The 27473-nt window shown below is 37.1% G+C and overlaps 1 protein-coding gene across 2 annotated transcripts in view; it reads left to right on the top strand.

Annotated features, from left to right (window-relative positions):
* Positions 1-14668: 14668 nt before the first annotated feature.
* Positions 14669-27473, top strand: part of ZC2HC1A (zinc finger C2HC-type containing 1A) — a 58495-nt gene continuing 45690 nt past the window's right edge. For both annotated transcript variants that reach the window (XM_053661214.1, XM_053661213.1), the window contains exons 1-2: positions 14669-14751; positions 23315-23388. In XM_053661214.1, the coding sequence (XP_053517189.1) occupies positions 14736-14751; positions 23315-23388 (90 nt within the window). In that variant the 5' untranslated portion in view covers positions 14669-14735. The remainder of the gene's footprint in view (positions 14752-23314; positions 23389-27473) is intronic.

Consider the following 27473-nt stretch of genomic DNA (forward strand, 5'->3'; position numbering starts at 1 on the left):
GCCAGAAGTCCTGTTTTTTTTTTAATACCCATGAGTGAGACAAAAAACATCTGGAACTGTGAAAGGACCAGAGTTGGACCTAAAAAGGGGGCATCCCAACAGTTGAGACAGTGAGACAAATTTCACTTTGCTGGTGCAGAGAACCTGCAAGTTACCGCATATTTGTGTTATTATTTTTCATTATTCTTACATGTTTTATTTTAATAGTATTTTTGTATTCCTCTTTTTTCCATATAGTCTTCTTTGCTTGGCTGGTTATATTGTATCATTTGACAGGTGTCCCCTATTCTCTCTTTCATAGTGTATTGCTAATTTACTGTCCTTCACATCACTTGCATTCCTTTAGCACACTACTCAAGGTCCTATATCCCCTATTCTTGTTATCCAGATCACATAGATTCTGTCATACAATTGTTGCTCTAATGTTATTGTTAATAATTATAGGAGACTGTTCTGTGTGGTGTGGGCTCAGCTCTCACTTGGAGATGCACAGGACTCACACCCATGGATAGGTTCTCCTGTGGGGAATCAGGCCTGCAATATGCCTAGGCTGCTCTGAATCTTGCTTTTTTGCTAAAAACTCTGTCACCCAGATTTGTGGCAAACATCTACTGCAAATTAACTTCCTAAAATCCATGCTAAACCTTCCAAGGATGAGTGTAACTGATTCAACCATTTTTGTCTTTTCATTTGCAAATATCCCTCTTCTGTGATGTGATTAGTGGCTTTGGCTCCTTTGTTTTTTGTAAAAGGTAACCACTTAAAGTGAACCTGTGCATAGTATATGAGGACCATCACGTAATATGCCAAGAAACCCAATAAAGGGCCACAAGGGCCAAAGGCTTTTGCTCCCCTTGAGAGAAAAGCCATGTTGTCCCTTTTCCTCCACAAGACTCAGTAGTCTGTGTGAGTGTCTCATTTCATCCATTATGATGCAGACACTGTGGGCCAGTGTCCGCATTAAATAATAGCTGTTCGACACAACTGTAAATACTTCACAACACCCCTCCCTAATTTTAGCCCACTTCGCAATTTCCTGAACTCTATAACTGTAGCAGTTAACTCTATCCTCTCACACACTACACCTAATTACTATCCTTTACTATCACCTTATCTCAGAATCTGACCTCCCACAACCTCACTGCTTTCTAGATCCAATTCACAATCCTTCCCTCCCCAACAAGAGTCTAATCTTTTCATTTTTCCTTAAAAGTGGCTAGCTGGGTGGAAAATCATGGTTAACACTATACATACCAAAAGAATCTCCTATCTCTTCTTTACTGGCTGCTACTATAAATATCATAGAATATGCTCTTGTAAGCTTAAACAATTTTCCCTTCCCCTTGAACCGATGACAAAAAAGAGTATGTGGAAGCAGTGAACACGAGAATTCCCACTGGAACAGGAAACCCAACAACAAAGGGACCACCAACAGATAACAACAGAAGAAGGTGAAGGAGGGAGAGGAAATGACACAAACCTCAATCCAAGAACTATCTGGAAATACAACTAAATAGTGGAGAAACTACCCGGTACAAACAATTGAACAAGAGCAAAAGAGAATCCTCAAAACCTTGTACACACAGGAGAACTAGCTTCAACACAACTTGCCCTCAACGACACAACAAAATACAAGAGGTGATGGACAAAGTGACCCTCAGCTAACCACCTGGTGGGAAGGACCCACCAGAGAAAGACCCCAAAACAACCAAAACACAAAGACAAATACAGAGCCAACTTAAAGGACAGCTCAGGACCAGTGAGCTCAGGAGATTAAGGAGATTGCACCACTGAATCTCACAGGTATTGTACCACAGAAGTTCATACCATAAACCCAGGGAGCCAGAACGGATCAATTTAATAAGCTGGAGATAACAAGAAGAGTATCACAAACAATGGAAAGACAAAGAAACAATCCCCAAATGAAAAGAAAGGAGGAAGCCTCAGAAAGAATATTAAATGATATACAGGCAAGTCAACTATCAGATATTGAATTCAAAACAATGGTTATTAGGAAGCTCAAAGACCTCTCACAATGAGCTACCAGAAACTACAGGGAAACTACAATGAACACACTGAAAACTATGTCAGCATTAAAAAGAAATAAAAACTATCAACAAGGGCCAGGATGAAATGAAGAATACAATTTCTGAACTGAAGAACACAATGGAAGGAATCAAAAGCAGGATCAATGAAGCAGAAGATTGGATCAGCGAGTTGGAGGACAAAGTAAAAAAAACACCCAGAAAGAGTAATAAAAAGAAAAGAGGCTCAGAATGAATGAAGAAAGATTAAGATAAATGCAGGAAAACATGAAACATAATAATATTAATATAATAGGGATACCAGAAGGAGAAGAAGAAGACCAAGGGATAGAAAACTTATTTGAAAAAGTAATGATAGAAAACATTCCTAATTTGATGAGAGAAGAAGTCACACAAATCCAGGAATCACAGAGAGTCCCAAACAAGAGGAAAACAAAGAGGTCCACTTCAAGACACATCATAATTAAAATGGCAAAATTCCAAGGTAAAGAGAGAATCTTAAAGGCAGCAAGGGAGAAAAAAGAAGTAACATACAAGGGAGCTCCAATAAGTTTAGCTACTGACTTCTGAATGGAAACACTCCAAGCAAGAAGAGAATGGCAAGAAATAGTCCAAGTAATGAGAATCAGAGGCCTGCAACCAAGGCTACTTTACCCAGCAAAGCTCTCAATCAAGATAGAAGGCCAAATAAAGAGCTTCCAAGACCAAAGAAGTCTAAAAGAATACACCTCCACCAAACCAGCTCTGCAAGAGATAGACTGCTCTAAGGATAGGAGGAAAAGAGAGACTTGGAGAGGAACACAGGAACAAAAATTACAATGAATAAGTACCTATCAAAAATATCCTTAAACAAATGGATTAAATGCTCTAGTCAAAAAACATAGAATAGCTGAATGGATAAAGAAAGCATGACCCACACATATGCTGCCTACAAGAGACCAGCCTAAGAACAAAAGACCTACACGGACTAAAGGTGAAGAGCTGGAAACAAATTTACCAAGCAAATGGACAGGAAAAAAAAAACAGGGTAGTAATACTCATACCAGACAAAATAGACTTCAAAAAAACAGGGCCATAAAGAGAGACCCAGAAGGTGACTTCATAATATTCAAGGGAAGAATTTATCAAGAAGACATAACATTGTCAATATATATGTACCCAACATAGGAGCACCAAAATACATAAGAAAAATCTTGGAAGGCTCCAAGAAAGATACTGACAGCAACATAATTATACTAGGAAATTTTCAAACTCCACTGTCAAAAATGGACAGATCTTCCAAACAACATATCGACAAAGATATTGTGGCATTGGACAATGCCTTAGATGAAATGGACTTAACTGATATATAGAGAGCCCTTCATCCCAAAAAAGCTAAATACACATTCTTTCCAAATGCACATGGAACATTTCCAAAGATAGACCATATGATAGAACACAAAACAAGCCTCAACGAATTCAAGAAAATTGAAATTATATCAAGCATTCTTTCAGATCACAAGAGACTGAAACTAGAAACCAACCCCAAGGGGGAAAAAAAACAAACACTCAAAATCATGGATTGAATAGCATGCTATTAAACAATGAAAAGGGTCAAGAAGGAAATTAGGGAAGAAATCAAAAAGTTTCTGGAAACAAACAAAAATGAACTCACAACAACCCAAAACTTATGAGACACAGTGAAGGCAGCCCAAAGGGGGAAGTTCATAGCAATACAGGCCTACCTAAAAAAGACAGAAACATTTCAAACAAACAATGTAACCCTACGCCTACAAGAACTCGAGAAACAGCAACAAAGAGAGCCCAGAGCAAGTAGAAGGAAGGAAATAACCAAGATCAGAGCAGAGTTAAGTGACATAGAGACTAAACGCACAGTTCTAAGGACCAATAAATCCAGCAGCTGGTTCTTTGAAAAGATAAACAAAATTGACAAGCCTTTAAACAGGCTCATCAAGAAAAAAAAGAGAGATCCAAATAAACACAATCAGAAGTGAAAAAGGAGAGATTATAACTGACACCACAGAAATACAAAGGATTATAAGAAATTACTATGAAGAACTGTATGCCAAAAAATTTGAAAACCTAGGTGAAATGGACAGATTTCTAAAAAAATGTAGTCTTCCAAAACTCAATGGAGAAGAAGCAGAAAGCCTGAACAGACCAATAAGAGCAGATGAAATTGACGCAGTAATCAAAAAACTCCTGACACACAAAAGCACTAGACTAGAGGGTTTCACAGAATTCTAAAAAACATTTAAGGAAGACCTAACCCCTATCCTTCAAAGACTATTCCAAAAAATTCAAAATGATGGAAGACTCCCAAACTCTTCCCAAAACTGGATAAAGACACAACAAAGAAAGAAAACTTCAGGCCAATATTGCTGATGAAAACAGATGCTAAAATCCTCAACGAAATATTGGCAAACCATATCCAACAATACATTAAAAAGATCATACGCCATGATCAAGTGGGATTCAATCCAGGGATGCAAGGATGATTCATATATATCACACAATGTAATATATCACATAAACAAAAGCAAAGACAAAAATCACATGATCATATCAATAAATGCAGAAAAAGCTTTTGATACAGTATGGTATACATTTATGATAAAAACAGCAAAATGGAAATAGAGGGAGCATTCCTCAACATAATAAAGGCAATATATGAGAGACCTACAGCCAACATCATAGTCAATGGGCAAAAACTAAAATCTTTTCCACTCGGATAAGGAACAAGACAAGGCTGTCCACTTTCAACACTGCTATTCAATATAGTATTGGAAGTTTTAGTCACAGTGATCAAACAAGAAAAGGAAATAAAAGGCATCCAAATCAGAAAGGAAGATACAAAACGGGCATTGTTTGCAGATTATATGATAGTGTACACAAAAAATCCTATAGACTCCACCAAAAAAGTGCTCGACCTAATAAATGAATTTGGGAAAACAGTGGGATACAAAGCCAATATTCAGATATCAAAGGCATTTTTGTATACCAACAATGAAACAGCAGAAGCAGAAATCAAGAAAAACCCAATTAAAAAATGGGAAAAGGACTTGAACAGACACTTCTCCAAGGAGGACATACAGAATATCCAGAGACACATGAAGAGATGCTCAATATCGTTAGCCATCAGAGAGATGCAAATTAAAACCACAATGAGATACCACTTTACACTGGTCAGGATGGCTATCATAAACAAAGCAACAAACAACAAATGTTGGAGAGGTTGTGAGGAAAAGGGGTCCTTAGTTTACTGTTGGTGGAATTGCAGACTGGTACAACCATTATGGAAAACAGTATGGAATTTTCTCAGAAAAATAAAAATCGACCTGCCTTTTGACCCAGCAATTCCGCTGCTAGGATTATATCCTAAGAATCCTAAAACATCAATTTCAAAGAACCTATGAACCCCAATATTCATAGCAGCACAATTTACAATAGCCAAGAGTTGGAAGCAACCTAGGTTCCCATCAGTAAATGAATGGATCAAAAAATTGTGGTACATATACACAATGGAATTCTATTCAGCAAAGAGAAAGAAGGAGCTCCTATCCTTTGCAACAACATGGATGGAACTGGAAAGCATTATGCTGAGTGAAATAGGCCAGGTGTTGAAAGACAAATACTATATGATCTCACCTTTAACAGGAAGCTAAACAATAAAACAAACAAGCAAGAAGAATAAAAACAAAGACAATGAAATAGAGAACAAGGGGACAGTGACCAGAGGGGAGAGGGAAGGTAATTTAAGGGGGAAAAAGGGGAGGGATTTGGAGAAGCAAATATGAAGGACACAGGGATGAGAACTGGGGGGGGGGGGCGGAAATGGGAGGAAGGTGGGGAGCACAGGGTGGGAAGGCTGGGATGGGAGAAACAGGCAAAAAACTGTACTTGAAAAATAACTAAATAAAATTATTGAGAAAAAAATCTCATTTGATATAGCAAAAATAAAAATAAAATATCTGGGAATAAACCTAACCAAGAAGGTAAGAGACCTTTATGCAGAAAACTACACAACACCAAAGAAAGAAATCAAGGAAGACACAAATAAATGGAAACATATACCATGGTCATGGATCAGAAGAATTAACATCATCAAAATGTCCATACTACCCAAAGCAATTTACAGATTCAATACAATACCAATTAAAGTACCAGTGGCATATTTCACAGACATAGAACTTCAAAAATTTATATGGAACCATAAATGAACCTGAATAGCTGCTGCAATTTTGAGAAAGAAGAACAAAGTAGGAGGGATCACAATACCTGATACCAAACTGTATTACAAGGCCACTGTAATCAAAACAGCCTGGTACTGGCATAAAAACAGGCACCTAGACCAATGGAACAGAACAGAGAGCCCAGAAATAAACCCAAGTCTCTACAGTCAATTAATATTTGACAAAGGGGGCAGCAACACAAAATGGAGTAAAAATAGCCTCTTCAACAAATAGTGTTGGGAGAACTGGACAACTACATGCGAAAAATGAAACTTGAGTACCAACTTACACCATACACCAAAATAAATTCAAGGTGAATTAAAGACTTAAATATAAGCCGTGACACCATTAAAGTCCTAGAGGAGAACATTGTCAGGAAAATCTCAGATATTTCACCCAGCAACTTTTTTACTGATATGTCCCCTAAAGCAAGGGACATAAAGGAAAGAATAAACAAATGGGATCTCATCAAAATTAAAAGCTGCTGCATGGCTAAAGAAGACAGTATTAAAATAAAAAGAGAACCAACTGTATGGGAAAACATATTTGCTAATGATACCTCAGACAAGGGTTTAATCTTCAAAATATACAAAGAACTTACACAACTTCACTCCAAGAAGACAAGAAACCCAATTAAGAAGTGGGCAAAAGACTTGACCAGACCTTTCTCCAAGGAGGAGATAGAGAAGATCCAGAGACATATGAAAAGATGCTCAATATCGCTAGCTATCAGAGAGATGCAAATTAAAACCACAATGAGATACCACTTTACACTGGTCAGAATGGCCATCATAAACAAAGCAACAAACAACAAGTGTTGGAGAGGTTGTGGAGAAGAGGGGACCCTAATCCATTGTTGGTGGGATTGCAGACTGGTACAACCACTATGGAAAATAATATGGAGTTTTCTCAGAAAACTAAAAATGGACCTGCCTTTTGACCCAGCAATTCCATTGCTAGGATTATATCTTAAGAACACTGAAATACCAATCCAAAGAACCTATGCACCTCAATGTTAACAGCAGCACAATTTACAATAGCCAAGAGCTGGGAGCAACCAAGGTGCCCGTCAGTAAATGAATGGATCAAAAAATTGTGGTACATATACAACAATGGAATTCTATGCAGCAGAAAGAAAGAAGAAGCTCCTACCCTTTGCAACAGCATGGATGGAAATGGAAAACATTATGCTGAGTGAAATAAGCCAGGCATTGAAAGACAAATGCCATACGATCTCACCTTCAACAGGAAGCTATACAACAAAACAAACAAGCAAGCAAAATATAACCAAAGACACTGAAATACTGAACAGGGGAACAATGAGCAGAGGGGAGAGGGAAGGGAATTTCAGGGGGAAAAAGGAAGGATTTACAGGAACTAGTATAAAGGACATATGGGCAACAACTAAGGTGGGTGGAAATGGGAGGGAGGTGGGGAGCATTGGGAAGGTGAGCTGAGATGGGAGTAAAAGACAGAAAACTGTACTTGAACAATAATTAAATTAAAAAAAATAATGTTCTCCAGGTTCATCTGTGCTGGCACAAAGGGTTTTTCTTTTTTATGGTCAAGTAGTATTCCATTGTGTAAATATCCCATAGTTGTTTTATCTACTTATCTATTGACCGACACTTGGGCTGCTTCAAAAAGAAAAGAGACAAATGGGACTATATCAAACTAAAAAGTTTTTTTTTGCACAGGAAAGGAAACTAAGAACAAAATAAAAAGACAACTCATGGAATGGGAGAACATATTTGCGAACACATCTGATAAGAGGTTAATATCCAAAATTTACAAAGAACTTACAAAACTCAACACCAAAAAGTCAAAGAAACCAATTAAAAAAATGGGCAAAGGACCTGAATAGATGCTTTTCCAAAGAGGACATACAGATGGCCGATATACATATGAAAACATGCTCAACATCACTAATCACCAGAGAAATGTAAATTAAAACCACAATGAGATATCACTTCACACTTGTCAGAGTGGCCATCATTAATATGTTAACAAAAAAGGGCTGGTGAGAGTGTGGACAAAGGGGAGCCCTTTTGCACTCTTGGTGGGAATGAACACTGTTACACCCCCTGTGGAAAGAACTATGGCAATACCTCAAAAAATTAAAAATGGATCTGCCTTTTGACCCAGCGATCCCACTTCTGGAAATATACCTGAAGGAACCCAAAACAGAAATTCAAAAGAACATGAGCTCCACTATGCTCATTGCAGCATTATTTTACAGTAGCCAGTGTATGGATTCATAATAATCTTTTATAGTATTACTTGAAAATGAGTGTTTCTTGAATTATGTGTAAATTAAGTTTCTATTAATACTGATATTTTATCATTTGAGGTTTCTCTTTCTTATAAAAATATAAACTTTATTACATTTGAAAACAGAGCCAGAGCAGACTCATCTCTATTTTATTGATTATCTGTTAGCTGCTCAGAAACATAAATGTACATAAGCTTAAGCGACTCTATGTTTATTGGAAACTGCAAGCAAACAAATGTTAGATTCATATGATAAGATTAGATAGAAATATACCAAATTTGTAAAACACTCTAACTAAGAAGAAAGTAAATAGAAATGTCTACTTTCAATGTAGAACTGCAAACAAGGCACATTTCTAAAAAGAAAAGTGTTTGCAAATGTGGGCATTTGTATAAATAATTAATGGCAGATAATTGTAAGTGCATGTGCATCCACAATAAAAATCAGAGCATTAATCTTTCACTTCTTGTTTGTTCTTAAGGCAAAATGAAGTAATCAATTATATTAGTAATGAGTGTCAGCTCATAGGACGAATTCTCATATAGCTGTTTCCATTGAAAAGTACCTGCCAAGAGGATAGTATTTAATAACTGTTTTTACAAACAGAGCCTTAAACGTTTTAAAATTATAACAAAAGTGGCCAGAGATTCTTTTTGGTGATTTATAACGGGATATTTTTTTCTTCTTTGTCCTTAGTATAAATACCCTCATGTCCTCATCAACACTGTATAATACTTACATGTGATGCTTCACAATATTTAAAGTAAATTCTTTTAAAGGCCCTGGGAAGCTGCTATGATTAATAATAAGGAGAAGGAGGGGGAGGATTCTTAATTTGCTCTTTTTTTTCTGTTTCTCTTTCTCCTGGGTGGAAAGAAGCACCTGAAAACATTTGGCTGTTCTCAATAAAGCTAAAAATCCACAAGTTCTCAAAATGTTCTGGACATTGGTTTCTATTTGAATATTTTAGATTTACCTAATAACACGAAAGGGAAATGTTTTTATTGTGTTTTTTGATCTGTAGCTAAATTGTCTCTATTTTCTGAGGATCACGGTTTGGCTACAGTAATAGAATAATGTGTAAGCAAATACACTTATAATTTGGAAATTAAGAAAACTTTAAGGAACGTTTTCTTCCTTAAAGAAAGAAACAATTTTTAGGGAAGGTATATTGATGGCTTATTAGAATTAAGTTAAGGATTTCTGTTTAATGAAAGGCATCAAAAACAAAATTATCAGGTATTAAACATACTGGAAAAATTAAATAATCAAAATTAGCAAGAAGTTAACACCTAGAATATACAAGGAATTTATAAATCCAGAAAAAGATGACAATCCCAATACAAAATATGGATACAACTCTGCAATTCATTGAAAGCCAAATTTCATTTAGCATGTATATGAAGTGTTTCCCAGCTCCTGACTTTCAACAGATTGGCAAAAATTAGAGGTAAGCCAGCTATTAGTGAGATATAGGAAGATGGGCACTCTCACACAATGTTGATAGGAGTATACATTAGCACAACCATTGTAGAGAGAATCTGGGCTTCCTTACTGGAAATGAATGTGATCCAGTAATCCATTCCAGGGAGACATCCCAAAGAAACTTGAGTCCAGGTTCATGAGGGGACAGGCACAAAGATGTTCATTGTGGTAGCAGGTTGGAGGCCACAGGGTGCCCATCACTGTGGGATAGGTAAATAAAATGTGGTGTATGCATACAGTACATTATTATTCAGCATTCAGAAGCAATAAACTAGTATTCGAGAGCGTCAGTGACTCTCTGAATGAATATTTACTTAAAAATTACAAACTGAATGAAGGTCATAGAAAAATGCTCTATACATAAATTAAAAACAGATGCACATATCAAACAGTACCACATATGTTTTAAGGAACTACGTATATCCAGAGATTACTGTGATCTTAGAGCTTAAATGAAATATAATGGTACTTCCAGTGAGGAGACTAATAGAGTTAAAATGATGGATGAAGGGAAAAATAATAAAATGAAAATAAAGAGATGTGTGTGCATGGAGAGTTAATGCACTTGCTGTAACTAAAAAGTATTATTAACTCACAGCAACCTGTACCTGAGATTAAAAATATATATAAATTATGTAATTATACCTATACAACCTGTACCTGTAATTATGTGCTACATGAATGAAAATACATATTCATACTCTTCTTATTTCTTTACTGACTGTCCCAGAACTTGCCAGTCTTGCATTATTTTCTTAGGGAGACAGGCTATTCTCAGTAATCTATACCTACCCATTGACACCATTCAAGACACAATTTAAGTCTACATTTCTATAAAAACTTAAATTTTTTCTACTCATGCAAATGTCTTCCTGAAACCAAATACTCTGTCTTAATGATGCATTGAATACATTGTTCTGTATTTCTCTGGATTCTGTCTCCTCTGGGGGCTTTCAATACTGGTTGTTAACTTCCGAGGGGCTAGACAGACTTCTTTGGAGCTTCCTGTAGTGGCTAGAACATTGTTTGCATACACAGGAATATCTTAGTTAAGCATTGGGATTCACAGAATTTCACTTGGAATTTGGAATTGTGGTGGCAGGTATGCACAGATGAGACAATAACTGAAGGTTAAAAATGTATTCTTTTGCCACTGGGGATTAGTTTTGAAAGTGGAGGAGAATGGAATTTCCTGGAATTTAAACTCCTGGAATTGGAGTTCCTTTCGAAACTAGAGGAGAAAGAGATAGGATAACCCCTATCATACTGTGAGTAGAATAGCCCTCCAATCAGTGAAGGAGATGAACTTTGCTTTGGGTTCTGCTATTTTTCTTTCTCTGGGTGTTTCTTGTCTAGGACTATCACTAAATTCTCCTGGAGCACTTAAAAATTTTTGTTTTTACTTCAATTTATAAAATAAAGCTAGTAAGAGCCAATTAAGAATGTGCTTCATCAATCTAGAACACTGTTAACTAGCTCTTTTCCCCCACTTTTAAGGAAAAAAATGCTTCTATTATTTTTGATGAAAATTATCATTTTATTATTTTTATTATTAAATGTATGAACTCATTCTTATATACTAAATTGTGGTGGGTTATTCCTCTGTAAACTGTGGAAAGAAGAAACATTATACATAGCAGAGTTGATACACTTCTGTTAGATTCTCACTGAGATTCAAAATCTCACTTGGCTGTGCTCTGAAAACAATTTGAATAGGAGCCAAAGGTTGCCTCTGAAAGGGAAATCGATCTCTGTGTAAGAACAACAGGAGGCTGGAACTTTTAAACAGAAGGTATATGTAGCTTGCTCAGCTCTTTGGAAGGTGCAGAAAAGATGTGGATTGATTCCAGGGAATGGTGACTGAATTGAAAGGAGTGCAAAGTGGAAAGAACTGGGGATATGATGTAATAAGAAAAGGGTACAATATCTATTTCATCTACTTGCTAGTTTTGGGATCTGGGTTGACTCAGTAAACATCTCCGAACCTTTCCTTTCTTTTTTGTATAAGGAATTGGGATGATCTCTAATGTGTATTCATCTATGAATGCTATCATCAATTGAGATAATCTGGCAGCTAAAAAATATGAGCAACAAACATCTTAGGAACATAAGAGAAGAAACTGAGCTTCATTCATTTTAGTAACTGGCTAGAATGAAAGGGATCCAAAACATTATAAGTATTTAACAAATGTTTTAATACATCGTAAAAATACAATGAATCAGAGAGGAGGTAAAATCAAAAGAGAACACCAAGACCGGAGAGAGTCTCAGACCAGGAAGCAGAGGAAAGAATTTAAGACAGCATATAAGAAACAGTCCTCTTCACCCAGGGGTCAGGACCAGAGAAAAGCTTCAGAAGCCACAGTAGCTCTACCTTAGAAGTGCTGAGAGCCCAACCCCTGTAGAGATTAGCAGGCATGTTTTAGAGAATTGAGATTGACAGTGGCAATGACTACTCAAACAGTATTCCTTAAAAGCATAACTGAACATTTAGCTTTATATTTGAGGCAGCTAGAAGGCAAGGAGAGGAATCCATTGACATTGTCATAAGGTAGTATTGGTCAGATCAGAGTTTAAATCCAAGCTACCATTCATTAGTAGTATAAATACTGGTGAAAATAATATATAGTCTCTCTGAGATATCCAGATTATAAAATCTGTAGTCTTAAAAAATTAAAATTATGGAATCCATTCATAGACTGTTTTAATATTAAATAAGAAAATATATAAAAGACCTAAAACATGCTTAATGTGATTTTTTAAATAGTTATCATTCTTATTCTTTTGCTGTTACTGTAATGTTTATACCCAATAAGATGTATATCGGTCAACTCAAACTGTCTTGACTTCAGTTAAGAACTTGTAATTTGTAAATGCCTCTTTACATTTAGGTTTTTTTCTTTGTGTGCATTTTTCTTCTTTAGTGGTCTTTTTAAAGTTGTCCTTATCCCAATTCTAACTTTATCTTGGCAATACTAAGTAAGGAAAAGGGACTTGCCACACTTGGGCCAGGGATAGGGGTTAGGTTATGTGGCAAGCATGACTGATTTAGTGAACAGGGCCATGATCTCAGATCTCAGAAGAGCAGAAGAACCAGAGCAGGACCAAGGGCAGGGGTCCAGACAGACACAAAGGAAGTTTTCCCTTATATGACTGCATGTAAGAGATGGACCATACCATATTTAAATGCATTTAAAGGACCATCCCAATAATAGCTGGTGTGCCCCTCAAGTGTGTGTTAATAATACTTTCATTTGAATGAGGAGCTGGACTCTTGCTTCGGAAAGGTTTGTAAGATACATACTTTTAACAGTAAACAAGTTAAATATAAAGTCAGAAGTTTGTGACTGAACAGGTTAATGAGAAAACTAATGTAAGATTTGTTATGGAAATTACATTAAAACTTATGTTGACAGTAGATATACAAAGTTAACAAACAGCATGGTTTGTTTATGGTTGCCACATCAAATTTTCAAAAAAAAATTTAGTCCTGGCAAAATGTGTTAGTTAAGCTGTTAAGCAAAGGTTTCAGCTAGTTATGAAGTTACCTTTGTCAATAAAATATTTCTGCCACCAAGCCATTGCCAAGAGATGTCCCCAATCTGTCAAACAATAAAAAAGAGAAACTTTATTCTCCTTTTTGATGAACAGTTTGCAAACTGAAGAAACACATCCTCCATAGCAGGAAATTCCATTTGTTAACTATCTCTGGGAACCCAATTTCAGTGGCCTCCCAGGCACAAATGGAAAATTGTTATATAGAAAAAGTGCCAGGTCTGGTCCCTAACTGGTCCTTATTTATGCAATGAAGAAACTATATTTGCAGTTTGATTGGTGCAAATAACATTATCCTAATCGGTCAGAACCATACATCCTGACTGGTGTTATGAAGCCTGATAGGCTTTTGCAGTGTCAGACAAAATCCTTACCGGGTTGACACCTACATTCCTTATTGATTATGGCCTACAGAAACAGGCCTTATTCGGTCAGGTGTACATGATTTCCCCCTTTAACTTAGTATGGAGGTTACATCATTAGTGAGAAGGCCAACAGGCTAACTGAGCTCAAGGGTGATAAAGTGGAGGGCCATGATGGGCCAAGAAAAGATGCAGGTGAGGAAACTGTTTTCAGTGCCGCGTCCCGGACACAAAGTGTGGTATCTAGGGAAAGGTGGCTTACTTCACAAAAGCTGGGTGAGAGATACCATTTAGGGAATGCTCTCAGGTCAATACTTGTGACCAAAGAGTGTAAAATGGAAATGGTGCGACTTCCAGGACATTCGTTTGGTTTGCCCGTTCGCTTAAACAGAACTCAGAGGGGCACCTCAGAACACAAAACTGCAGACTGCTTGAGAGACGGGCAATCGGGGTCCCATGCGGTACTGAGATCGGCTGAACAGAAGGAAAGCTGTGAGGGTAACGTGGCTGGAGTGGAACAAAGGCTCAGCTGGGAGGCGGCAAGCGGTGGAGAGGCGGAGGTTTACGGAGGGACCTCCTGGACGCTCACAGCAAGGAAGCAACCCTGCTGAGACCACGGGCAGCTCCCCGCTCCACGCCCCGCCCCCTGTAAGCCACGCCCCACCCCGACCAATGGGAACCCGGGATGTTAGCGTGTGGGAGGTGAGGCCGCGTTGCTACCGTCGTAGCTGGGCGGCTGTGGGCGCTGCCCGCGGAGTGTCCCAGAGCCGGAGGCGGTGGCGCAATGGAGGGACTGGAAGGTGAGGGGGTAAATGGACGCAGGACGGGAGTCTGGAACGGGCCCGGAGCAGTTGCAGAGCCCTGGACTCGGGTACTGGGGAGGCGAGGGCGGGTCCTGAGCGGCGGACCCCTCGGGTACCTCTGGAGGCCCCGGCGGGATGGTGGGAGCACGACCGCTCCCATTGCCGTGGGTCTAATGATCCTCAGACTGCCACCTCGGAGGGTCTTCCGAGGGAGGGTCTGGGGTTCACCACCCGGAGTCTGATCTTCCTCTGACACACGCCTCCAAGTCCCTTCCTATAGTTTTCTGGTCTTGCTTGACTCCTGCTGCCCTATTGGTAATCACAGCCTCTGGCCAGATTTTATTTTCCTTGCAAAGTGAACTGTACATGAATATCCACAGCCTCTCCACCTCCAGTGTCTGCCGGGGCCCTGGGGTGTGTCTCCAGCCTCGAGCTTCTGACACTTTTCCTTGGCCAGTTTTCCTAGGTAACCGTTTTACCATTTCTACAGCATCTTCTATGGGAAGGATGCCAAGAGCATCTTCCAAGGAAGTGTCACTGGCCAGCTTTACAGCTGGAACAATAGATTAACAGAAGTGTTTAAGGGCTTATTCACGGTGGCTCTGTATGGAAGAGCCAGCACTGATTCCTTATCTTTCGGTTTATCCCTGTGCTGTAACCGGGACTCTTGATTTCGCTTTGTTCCCTGTTCTTTCCCTTTTTTCTCTATTCCCTTTACCCATTTTATCTTTTGTAATTCGGCATTCGCCTAAAAACAACAAAGAAAGAAAACACCGAACTAGCAGTTTCAAGGTTTTTTTTTCAAATTGTGATTAATCCTTCTGACGAAGAATAAGCTTGTGGAATTGAAAGATTCTGTTCTTTGGATTTAGCTCTTGTTTTTCTCTTCTAATAGATTCAGGTGGAATTAAGAATAAGCAGAGGTATTGAGCCTCTAGGCATTATTGCATGTTAAAGAATAAATTACCTGGTATTCAGATTGTGTTTTCAATCGAAAAGTAGTAACTGCAGTGACCTAAGCTCACAAAAAAAGCTAATGTAATAATGAGCATGATCAGTATTTCATGCTTTTGCTCTTAGGTGAAGTTCTTATAGAAAACACCTTAAGGACAATAATTAAGAATTATAATTGTCTATTTGTGGCAGCCGTGGTATATTATAAAAAATGAAGGTCTTGTTCTTAGTTCATTTTAGGCAGGTCATTCAAGTTTCTATGAAATAGGAATTATAGTGATAGTACTTGTTACTTTTAGATACTTTTGTTTAGAGGGCTCCTAGAGGCAGCTTTTTTTTTTAAATGAACTTTAAAACATGGTAGTGTTTTAAAGCATAGTAGGATCTTGGGTTCTGGACTTCTCAAGTTTATAATACCCATAAAGTCCTTGAGAACAGTTTCTCTGCATATTTTTAATTTATTCATTTGTAATTAAAGCAAAGGTCTTCATTTGATTTTTCACTTATGTATACTAAGCACCCAAAACAGTGTCTGATACAAAATAGGGATTCAGTAAATATTTTTTGTTAGAGCAGTGACTTTGGCTATGATAAGCATTATTGTCGGCCCTGGGATGCAGCCAAAAGTAAAAAGTTCTGCTCTCATTGAGCCTACATTTTAGTGAACTTTTTATTTTAGCAGTGCTAAGGCATTATTATTGAAATCTTACTAAGAATGCTTTAAAAATGTAATGAAAACCTATTATAGAGTCCTCAATTACATGAGTGGAGAAATACTTAAATTCTGATGTATGTAGTAGGTTATGATGGACATGTTTAATGGGTCCAGCTTGTGATATATCATGTTAAACAATATTTGCTCTTCACTCAGTGTTTGATTTTGACTTTTTTGGTCCTCTCTGTAGGGCAGAACTATTGAATATTCATAATTTAAAATTGTTTAAACTAATAAAAAAGCTGAGGGTTTTTTATTGAAGTTAGGACAGTGCCTTTCTTTCTCTTTTGTTATTTTTAAGAATCAGTCCCTATTAAGTCATATTTGCGAAGATCAAAACGTTTGTGTCTTAAGGTTACCATTCTGCAATTCATCTGTGTCTTCAATAAAGAAATGTCAGTACAATGATAGATAAGTTTGCCGTATTGGAAGTTAGAGTCTAACACGTTGAAGTTATCTAATAAACATCATGTTGCTCTTTCCAGTAGAAAATCCTTAGGAGTTTGTTTCACATGTTATAACAATTAAGCAAGTATTGCACTGTTTGTCATTAGACCCACGTTTCTGGCTGTGATCAGTTACCAGGCTAATCTCAATGGTGAAACCAAGTATATGAACCCCTGAAAAATTCTAATATCACATGCTTTTTCTTATAACTTCATTTGCATGTTCATCTTTTACTGCTTATATTATTTTTGGCTTTCCTGGACCTGTATGTTTTGTAGATTGTGAAAAGATGTGAGCTGTTAGGCTAAAAACACTGTATTTTAAAACCAAATATCAGTGATTTCTCATGATTTTGTATAAACTATATCTGAGCACTTTTGCACTGTGTGGGTAATTAGAGCAAAGTTGTTAATGTCTTCTCACCTAAATATTGTGACCTGTAGGTATAAGCTATAGGCAATAGAGGTAGGTCTAGACTTGGGAGAGTTCTAGTCTCTCATAAGCTTCCATTGGTAAAATGGAGAGATGATGAACTCTATGCAGATTTTGTCCACATATACAGCATTGTCATTCCTTTCATAACATATTGATGAGAGGTTATTAACAGTTGTGATGGAGATCGATGAAGCTGCCTATCTTATATGGACAGGTAAACTTAGTAGATCTTAGTGTACTGCCCCTAAAACCCAGTGACAAATCTGATTGCTCTTCCCCAGTGTAGCCCTTGATCTACAAAAGACAGCCATCCTATCCCATTAGAGCTGATTCTCCCATCCAAGTACTAACCAGGCCCGACCCTGCTTAGCTTTCAAGATTGAGATCAGACGAGATCTGGCACGTTCAGGATGGTATGGCCATAGACCCATTAGAGCTTCTTCTTTGTTTTGTTTCTCCCTAAACACACATTAGTTTACTGAATAATTCTTCATCTTTATTAATGTATTTAGTATTTATTGTACATGGTACTGAGACAGATGCCAGGTGTTTTAATAACCAATGTGCTAGAAAGGATACTGGCTTTGTTTCTTTTCAGCTCTATGACTTGTGCAGTTAATCTGAACCTCAGTTAGTTATAAACAAATGGAGCAATTAAGTACCAATCTGCCTGAAGTATGTAAATTGTTAAATGATGTAATATATAAAGTATTTAGCAAAGTGCGTAATACATAGGCCGCCCTCAAATTCAGGAAGTATTTCAGGAGCTTAAGAGTGGTTCAGTATAGATAAAACAGAGTGCTTGGAAGGGATTAGGGGGCAGTCCCACTAGATAATCATAGCAGCAGGGTGTTAGGAGAAGGGCTGGAAATACATATGTGATGAGAATTTGAACTAAGGGGAAGGTAGCAGGAACTGAAAAGGTGGACAGATTAGAAGACATTTCTGAACTGGAATGATGAGATGTGACCGCTGAATATGAGATGGAAAAGAAATCAAGGATAAAGCAGCTTTCTAGCTTGGACTAAGAGGTAATATTAATATCTTTAACTAAGAGGAAGGCCAAGTTTGGGAGATGAGGTAGAGTTTGGCTTTTGAAATATGTTTGTGCAGTATTTTAGGGATATCCGGTAGAAAAGCCTCGTAGATACTTGGAAGTCTCTCTGGAGTTTTTAGTTTAGTAGTCAACAACATAGAAATAGAAAATGGATGCATTCTCCTGAAAGCTGTATTTAACAAAATGAGGAAAGAAAGTTGGGCAGAACAGATGCTGTTGGTTTGAGCATGATGGGAAATTGGAGTGTGTGTGTCGGTGGGGAGGTATTTAAGGAGATTTAACCACTGTCAAGAAAAAGCAGTTGGAAAGAAACTAATATTTATTATGTGCCTGAAAAAAAGCTTGTACAATTACTACACCACATGAATGGTGTTTCTTAAGGTCTCTACTCTAATGTCTGTTAATTAAAGGATGTTTTCCTAATTCTTCCCTCTTCCCCAAATACAAACATACATAGCATTATGACTATCCTTGATTCCTTCACTTTGCTCTATTTTTCTACACTGTGCTTATCACCACCTGACTTGAGAAAAAAAATTTAATTTATTTATCTCTAGAAGGGAAGGGAAGAGAGAAATAGCAATGTATGGTTGCCTCTTGTGCATCCCCTTGCTGGGAACTGGCCTGCAACCCAGGCATGTGCCCTGACTGGGAATCAAACCACGATCCTTTGGTTCACAGGCCCATGCTCAATCCACTGAGCTACACCAGCTAGGGCTACCACTTGACTTTTTTTAGACAGTAAAAAGACACTTTATTCAATATTATTGCAAGGGAGATAAAAAAATTTTCATAATTTAATATTTACATAATTTTTCATAATGACACATGACAATTTTAATAATTCTTTAATATTCCCTACTAGTTCTCTAGTTGGCATCTGCCACCTCCCCATTACTCTCCCCTTTCTTACCCACCCTACATTTTTTTAAATCTTCACCCAAGGACATTTTCTCTTTGTGATTGGTTGGTTGCCTCCTGCACATACCCAGGCCAGAGACCAAATCCACAACATGGTTACGTGCCCTGATGGGGGGATCGAACCCGCAACCTTTGGGTTACAGGATGATGTCTCAACCAACTGAGCTACACCAGCCAGGGCCATTTTTTATATTTAATGGTTTTATTTTATGTTTTTCCTATTTGAATAGTAGAAGCTTCATAAGATCTGAGTCTTTGTTTTTATCATCACAGTTTGCCTACCTCCTAGAACATTTACCACCTCATAGATGCTCAGTAAGTATGTACTTGTTGAATCCACAAAGGGATCTATTTCAATACCGTGATTAGACCTAGTAAAGTTTGCCTGCAATTTAGATGGGGAGTGAATGAGAGGTAGTAGAGAGAAGCTAGTTAGTAAATGTATTTTAAAAAATGTACTACTCGGGACATTGGCCCTAAATATCTCGGTGAGGGGTTGGGGAGAGGGACAGGGCAGAAAAGATTTCTGTTGAGGAAATAACAGCATACTGAATCTGTTTTTAAGACTGCAAAAGTTCTGTTCTAAGAAAACCCGTTTTTGTCATTTAGAATTTTTCATACGTTTGACCATGGAGAAAGGGATGTGAGGATGATTGGTAAAAGTAGTGGAAATGACTAGTCAAGTTCAGACTAGATAGAAAGGGAAGTGCAGCCAGGGTTCAGTTATCAAGAACATGCAAGGCACCCTGAGATCAAGAAGTAATTTATAGAGAGGCAGAAGTCTGTGATTGGAGAGGGACCTATGTATTTTGAGAGTCCAGAGGAGGACCCTTGGGTGTTTTGTTGAACTAAAGTGGAATGGAGGGTGAAGGTACTGTGTTCGGCAGGCTAAGTGTAAATGTTGAAATCTAGGGAAATCCTGTGAGATATTAAAGGTCGATAATTTGATTCTTAAAAATCAAATTAAAATCAGTAATTTGATTTTTAAAATGGGCTGTAGAGAGAAAGTTGATACAACAAATGCCATTTGCTTCAAAAGGGAGGCTCCGTTGAGTTTTAAAAAAGGTTACATTCAGATGCTTAGGAAACAAACATGCTATAAACAGAGGCCAGCTCAGTTCTTAATTTCCAGGATGTCTTTTCTCTTGTAAATGTTCTCTCCTATTTTTTAAATTTATACATTTTAGAATGTCATAACTATTTTAAATAACAGCATATTATTTCACCTGACCTATGTAATAATATAAGCATACCATTTCAAGCCTTGTTATCATGTACGTTCTCAAGTTGCTAAATACAGCAACTCCTGATAGAATCAATAATGTGTGCAGGATAAATATTGTAAGGAGACATCGACATCTTGATAGTTTTAGATTATTAAAGTACTTAATATACTTTGTTCTGTACATCAGTTTGAGTGCTTCTTTCCACAGTGTTTGCTCTCACCTCTGTGTATGCTAATCACCTCTCTGAATATCATCTCTGTACTGTATTCTTATAAGATGAAGAATTTGCAAGCTTTTGCTATTCTGGAGAGATTAGTGGAGTTGTTTGCCTGCCATGGAGAGCAGTGTTTTTTTTTATATCATTTGTTGTGAAGCATTTTTGTATGTAACATCTCAGTTGATCCTCTTAAATGGTAAGGTAGATTGAGCTGATATTTTATCCTCATTAAACTGAGGCTACCTGTATGATCAGTAATGCCTTATAAAGCTATGCCCTTAGACCAGCGAACATGAGGCAATTATAAATTTATAGTCTTTATTTTATTTACTTTGAATGGAGTAATTTTTTTGAGATAATTGTTTTTAACTTCTTTTCTTTAATGCTGTACCCCTTTTCTTATGCCTTTCAATGATCATGATTTTCTTTAAAGACAATTTGAACATGTTTGATAATTTGTAGGAATTAATCCCAGGAATTGTATTTTATTATATTGTAGTTTTCTAGTTGCTGTTAAATTTTAAGTTTTTTAATTAAAAAAAAAAAAGATGATTTGGTCCTTAGATATATAAAGCCATGAATCATGTAGACTATTTGTTTTGTGAGAGCTATGACTCTGTCCTTCTGCCCTTGCATCACCATTACTCGATACATGCTTGGCAAGCAGGTGCCCAAGTACACACTCACATTATTTTCATATGTTGAACTGATTTTTTTAATGGTTAATTTTTGTAAGATTTTGCTTTCTCTTCTCTATAACAAGGAGATACTGAAATATACTTTGAAGCAAGTACAGTATGTGATACTTTTTGACATTTCGGTTTCATGAATGTTTATATCATATGCTTAGTATTTAAAGGAATACGTGAAAACTATAAATAAGCAAGCTTAATAGATTTTACAGCATATGGTATCACTTTGGCCATAATATAAAGATATTTTTATTTTAATGTTCCTAATGTATTTCATCTAGAACCGGAATTAAGCAATCCAAATAAATGGAGTTGCTCTACCAAAATAACTTAGCCTCTGGTATAGAAGGACAAATCAGGCAAATCTTAGCTTTGCTTTTGTAGTGTCCACCGCTTAACTCCACCACAGACATTGCCACCATCTGAAGTGACACATAGTCACTACCTTCTACTAAAATAGGGCAGTAGAGTATTAGGAGAATGAGACATCAAACAGTTCTTCCATTACTGTTTGATTGTATTCCCATAAATATCTGTGTTGATTTTCCTGATTAGTTTTCTGTGAACCTACTAAAGAAATGCCTTGGAACAAATTATATGAAGTCATAATTGTAGTATGCATGAGTTTATTTATGTTACTTCTAAAAGAAAATGTTTTTCTCTTTGTCTTTCATATGATAAAAGAATTGTAACAGTAAAATATTCAGCAGAAAATATGGTAAAGGTATAGGTTCAAATATCATTTTTAGAAAATGATATTTGAACCTATAAATTCAAATAAATTGAATTTATTTGAAATAAATAAATTTAGATTTGATATTTTGCTTGATAATACAGTGATAAATTGACTCAGTTATGTAGAATCCCAAAGAATGTAGTTTTTATCATTTTCATAATCTGTTGCATGAAAATACATGGTATATGTATTAATTTTTGATAGAAGTTGCACCTACTTCTAGCTTAATGAATTTGTGTCCATAAGGTCAGAATATCTCAACTTACTAGACCATGAATGTTAATACAATATATATAAAATAATGAACTGTTCACATAATATGTCTGCATAGTAACTAGGTGGATCTTTTCCTTGAAGCGTAATACTTCCTATTACATGGTGTTAAACAGAAGGAGATTTTTTTCTTCCTATTCATAAACACGGTATATGTTTCCATTTCTTTATGTCTTCCTTAATTTCTTTCTTCAGTGTTGTGTAGTTTTCTGAGTACAAGTCTTTTACCTCCTTGGTTAGGTTTATTCCTAGTTATTTTATTTTTCTTTTTGCTTTATCAAATGGGTTTTTTTCCTGTTTTATGTTTTTGATATTTCATTGTTAGTATACAAAAATGCCTTTGATTTTTGAATACTGACTTTGTATTCCACTGTATTGCCATATTCATTTATTAGTTTGAGTAGTTTTTTTGTGGAGTCTAGGATTTTCTGTGTACACTATCATGTCATCTTTTCATCCTAGATTATCTCAGGAAGCCACCTCACTGATCACCAATGTTATTTCTTAATGCTTTGAAGATTAATAATATATAATGTTAACCATAAGATAAATTTGATTTTTAAAGTTTAGTAACTTACAATAGACATATGCTATAAATTAAGAGAATATGATAAATTGACTTGGTTAAAAGTAAATAAGATACTTCCTATAAATCAGTTTGGTTATCTTTAAATCATGATGTATGTATTTGGCATGGCCTTTCTGACTACTGATAAATTGTGAGTCTGGTGCCCATTTAAATTGATAATGCCATTTATTTCAAATGAAAGAAAATGTTTTGCACAAGAACTGACAACTTACATCTTGAAGTTAGGAGAGGACATTAAAACTCGGAAGTTTCACAATTTGAACATAGAATTTATTGACAAAAATGTTTTCTGTTTTAGAAAATGGAAGTGTCCAAGTTGGAGAATTACTACCTTGCAAGATTTGTGGAAGAACATTTTTTCCAGTGGCATTAGTGAGTACCCCTTTTTCTTTTGGTTTTGATAGATCAGTAATTGTTCAGTTCTTCTGAACAACTTGTATGGAAAGAACCTCTGGAATAATTGGAAGAGATACTGTTCAGGAGTTTAAGTTCCATCTATGTCTTTCTTCCATGATGGTCTTTTTCCCTTCAGAGTTTGATTGGTCTTCAAAATTTCTCTATTAAAGTGTTAAAGTGTTCTTTTCATTGTGGGATTAGTAACAAAAACAAACAAAACTATTAGAAATGCGTACTGTATTTAAAAGTACAGAATGACATTGTGGTATTTGCTATAAAGTGCTTAAGGGAAAATGCCCTCCCTGGTGTCGCTCTGGATGGAGCACTGGCCTGCAAACACAAAGGTCTCTGGTTTGATTCCCAGTCAGGGCACACACCTGGGTTGCAGGCCAGGTGTAAGAGGCAAGTGGTCAATGTGTCTGTTCCACTTTTTTTCCCTCCCTTACCACCTCTGTAAAAATAAATAAATAAAATGTTTAAAAAAAATGAAGCACTGCAGGAAAAACTGGGATAGATGAAACAAGATTGGTAAAATGTAATTATTGAAACAGGGTGATGAATAACAGGGAGTTCATTGCACTATTTTCTTAATAGTAATATATGTTTGAAATAGTCCAAAGAAAAATTGTTTTCAGTTAAAAGTGCACCTGAAATATATTAAGCATTCTCTGGACACTTTTCAGTACTTAGTATATACAAATAAAAGCACTTTTAACTGATTTTAATGTAAAGTACCATCTAAATAGAGAATAAGAAAAATGCCCATGTACTTTACATATTTTTTGTACCTTTAAATATTAATGGACATCTATTAACATTTTGATGTAAAGACTTTTCTTTGAATGTGGGTTGTTTGATTAGAGTTCTGCTATGTAGCACTTTTTATACTCAATATTTCCAGTTTGTTTCTTTAAAGCAAAGTGAGGAATTAATGATCCATAAATGTCAGTCTGACTACAGATTCCTCTCTCTCTTTTTTCAAATGATAATATTATTAAAAAAGCATCCCAAGAATTTTGTAAACACTGTTAGGTGAACATGTGCAACTTTAAATACAAAGTAAAGAGGCAAAACTAGAGACGTTTTCCTTTAGGAGGAAATGTTCTGCAGAGGTGTTCCCAACTAGGCCTGAATGTGGCTCCATCTCCCACGAAAGCATCAGGTTTGCTTTCTGAAATCACTATGTCCTCTTCAACAATTTCAGAATGATTGCAAGAAATGGCATTGAATACATTACTCAAACAACTTTTTTCTATTTTTACTCGATAAAAAAGTCTCCATATTACACTGACAGTTTGAATTAAAGCTTATGTTCTATTTTTTTTTAAGATTTTATTTCTTTATCTTTAGAGGTGAAGGGAAAGAGAGAGGGAGAGAAATATCAATGTGTGGTTGCCTCTCATGTGTCCCCTGCTGGGAACTGGCCTACAACCCAGGCATGTGCCCTGACTGGGAATCGAACCACGATCATCTGGTTCACAGGCCCATGCTCAATCCACTGAGCTACACCAGCCAGTGCTGATTATTTTTACTTACAAAAGGACGTCTCAGAACACCATTTGCAAATATCCTTCCTGGGCTTCTTCCTTTCTTTCTTTCCTTCCTTCCTTCCTTCCTTCCTTCCTTCCTTCCTTCCTTCCTTCCTTCCTTTCTTTCTTTCTTTCTTTTTTAATTATATTTTATTGATTATGCTATATCACAGTTGTCCCAATTTTCTTCTGCCCTTTATCCCCACTCTGCCCATCACCCACCTCCTAACAGCTTTCTGCCTCCCCCTTAGTTCATGCGCATGGGTTGTACATATAAGTTCATTGGCTTTTTTATTTCCCATACTATTCTTAACCTCCCCCGTCTTTTTTATGCCTACCAATTATGCTTCTGACTCCCTGTACCTTCTCCACTCACCATTCTTCCCTTCCCCCTTCCCACTGGTAACCCTCCAGGTGATCTCCATTTCTCTGATTCTGTTCCTGTTGTATTTGTTTGCTTAGTTTTTGTTTTTTAGATTCAGTTGTTGATACTTATGAGTTTCTTGTCATTTTACTGTTCACAGTTTTTTATCTTCTTCTAATTCTTAGATAAGTGCCTTTAACATTTCATATGATAAGGGCTTGGTAAAGATGAACTGCTTTAACTTGACCTTATCTGGGAAGCACTTTATCTGCCCTTCCATTCTAAATGAAGGCTTTGCTGGATAGAGTAATCTTGGATGTAGGTCCTCTTTATGAGTGAACGCTTCTTTCTAGCTCCTTCTTGCCTGCAAGGTTTCTCTTGAGAAATCAGCTGATGATCTTAATGGGCACTTCTTTGTAGGCAACTCTCTCCTTTTCTCTTGCTGCTTTTAAGATTCTCTCTTTATCTTTAATCTTGGGTAACTTAAGGCTGATGTACCTCGGTGTGTTCCTGTCTAGGTCCAATTTCTTTGGAACTCTCTGGGCTTCCTGGGCTTCCTAGAAGTCTGTTTTCTTCCACAGATGGGGGAAGTTTTCCGTCATTGTTTGTTCAAATAAGTTTTCAATTTCTTGCTCTTGTTCTTCTCTTTCTAGCATCCCTCTGATTTGGATGTTGGAATGTTTATAGTTGTGCCAGAGGTTCCTAAGCCTCTCCTCATTTTTTTGAATTTTTATTTTCTTTATTCTGTACTGGTTAGATTTTTTTTCCTTTTGTTCCAGATCATTGATTTGAGTCCTGGTTTCCTTCCCTTCACTGTTGGTTCCCTGTATATTTTGCTTTACTTCACTTTGCATAGCCTTCATTTCTTCCCTATTTTGTGACCAAGCTCTATCAATTCTGTGAGCATCCTAATTAACAGTGTTTTGAACTCTGTGTCAGATAGGTTGTCTATCTTCTAGTCACTTAGCTCTTTTTCTGGAGTTTTCATCTGTTTTTCATTAGGGCCATTATTTCTTTGTCTGGGCGTACCTGTTATGTTGTAAGGGGATGGAGTCTTACGAATTCACCAGGGCGGGACAACCCTCTTAGCTGTGTGGTGGCACAGTATGTGGGGGAGTGGTCTGAGAGGGAACAGTGCTACTACTAGCTGGCTTTGCTCTAGCCCCACTTTCCAACTAACTTTCCTGTGAGGCTGGGAGTTTCCTCTGTTTTTGCAACTCCCACAGGATTCCAGAGCTAAAGGTATTGAGTCTTTATTTACCATTCAGCCAGCCCCGCCTCTCCCAAGTGGCGCCTTGCTGCATGTCCTCTCAGTTCAGCTGCCCATCTCTGCCCCTCCTGCTGGTCTGGATAAATATTTCTTTAACTCCTTGGTTGTTGGAGTTCCATGCAGTTTGATTTTCTGGCACTTCTGGTTGTTTATTGTTTTTAAACTGGTTGTTATCCTCCTTCTGGTTGTGCAAGGAAGCAAAGTGTTTCTACCCATGTGCCTCCATCTTGGCTGGAAGTCCTTATTTCTCTATACATTATATAGCACACCATTCTCTTGGATTTTACTTTAAAATAATATTGGCTATTTCATATTGTGTGTAGTAATCCAGCTACTCTCTAGCTTCATTGCCTTTTGCTGTCATTCTCTCAATATATTAGCTCCACTTTGGAGAAATCATTAAGTTGTATCACCAGACACATTTTAACACTTTTTCCTTCCTCACTACTTTCCAAGTCCTCAATGGCAGATGTTCCCTACTCAACTATACTGTATCAACTGATATGATACGGACAGAAACTTGCATTATAAACTTCAAATTCAGGTTCGTTTTGGCTTGCTGAGATCTCTGAGTAAGTCAGTCTGGGTAAAACCATTTCTGTATGAAAACGTTCCTTTATAACCCACCTGGCTTACTTATTTAAGCACTTAGAAGAAACAGCAAACCCAAGTTCCACCTTTTTAATTAAAAACACTTCTTGCCCAGGTGGCCAGTAACTGACTCTGAAGGGAATGACCGCAGCCCAGCCCATGGCCCTGTGAGGGCTGAGAGGTCCTGCTATGGAAGAACGTCCTGGCCCTGGAAACAGAGCTGTTATGACTAAGAGGAGCCACCAGATTACAGTAATGTTGAGCTCCAGGCCAGGAGAATGTGGGGTGCAGGAGGAACCTCCCTCTT

The sequence above is a fragment of the Artibeus jamaicensis genome, unplaced genomic scaffold, assembly GCF_021234435.1.
Source record: "Artibeus jamaicensis isolate MK-2021 breed Jamaican fruit bat unplaced genomic scaffold, CSHL_Jam_final scaffold_916, whole genome shotgun sequence".
NCBI classification, from domain to species: domain Eukaryota; kingdom Metazoa; phylum Chordata; class Mammalia; order Chiroptera; family Phyllostomidae; genus Artibeus; species Artibeus jamaicensis.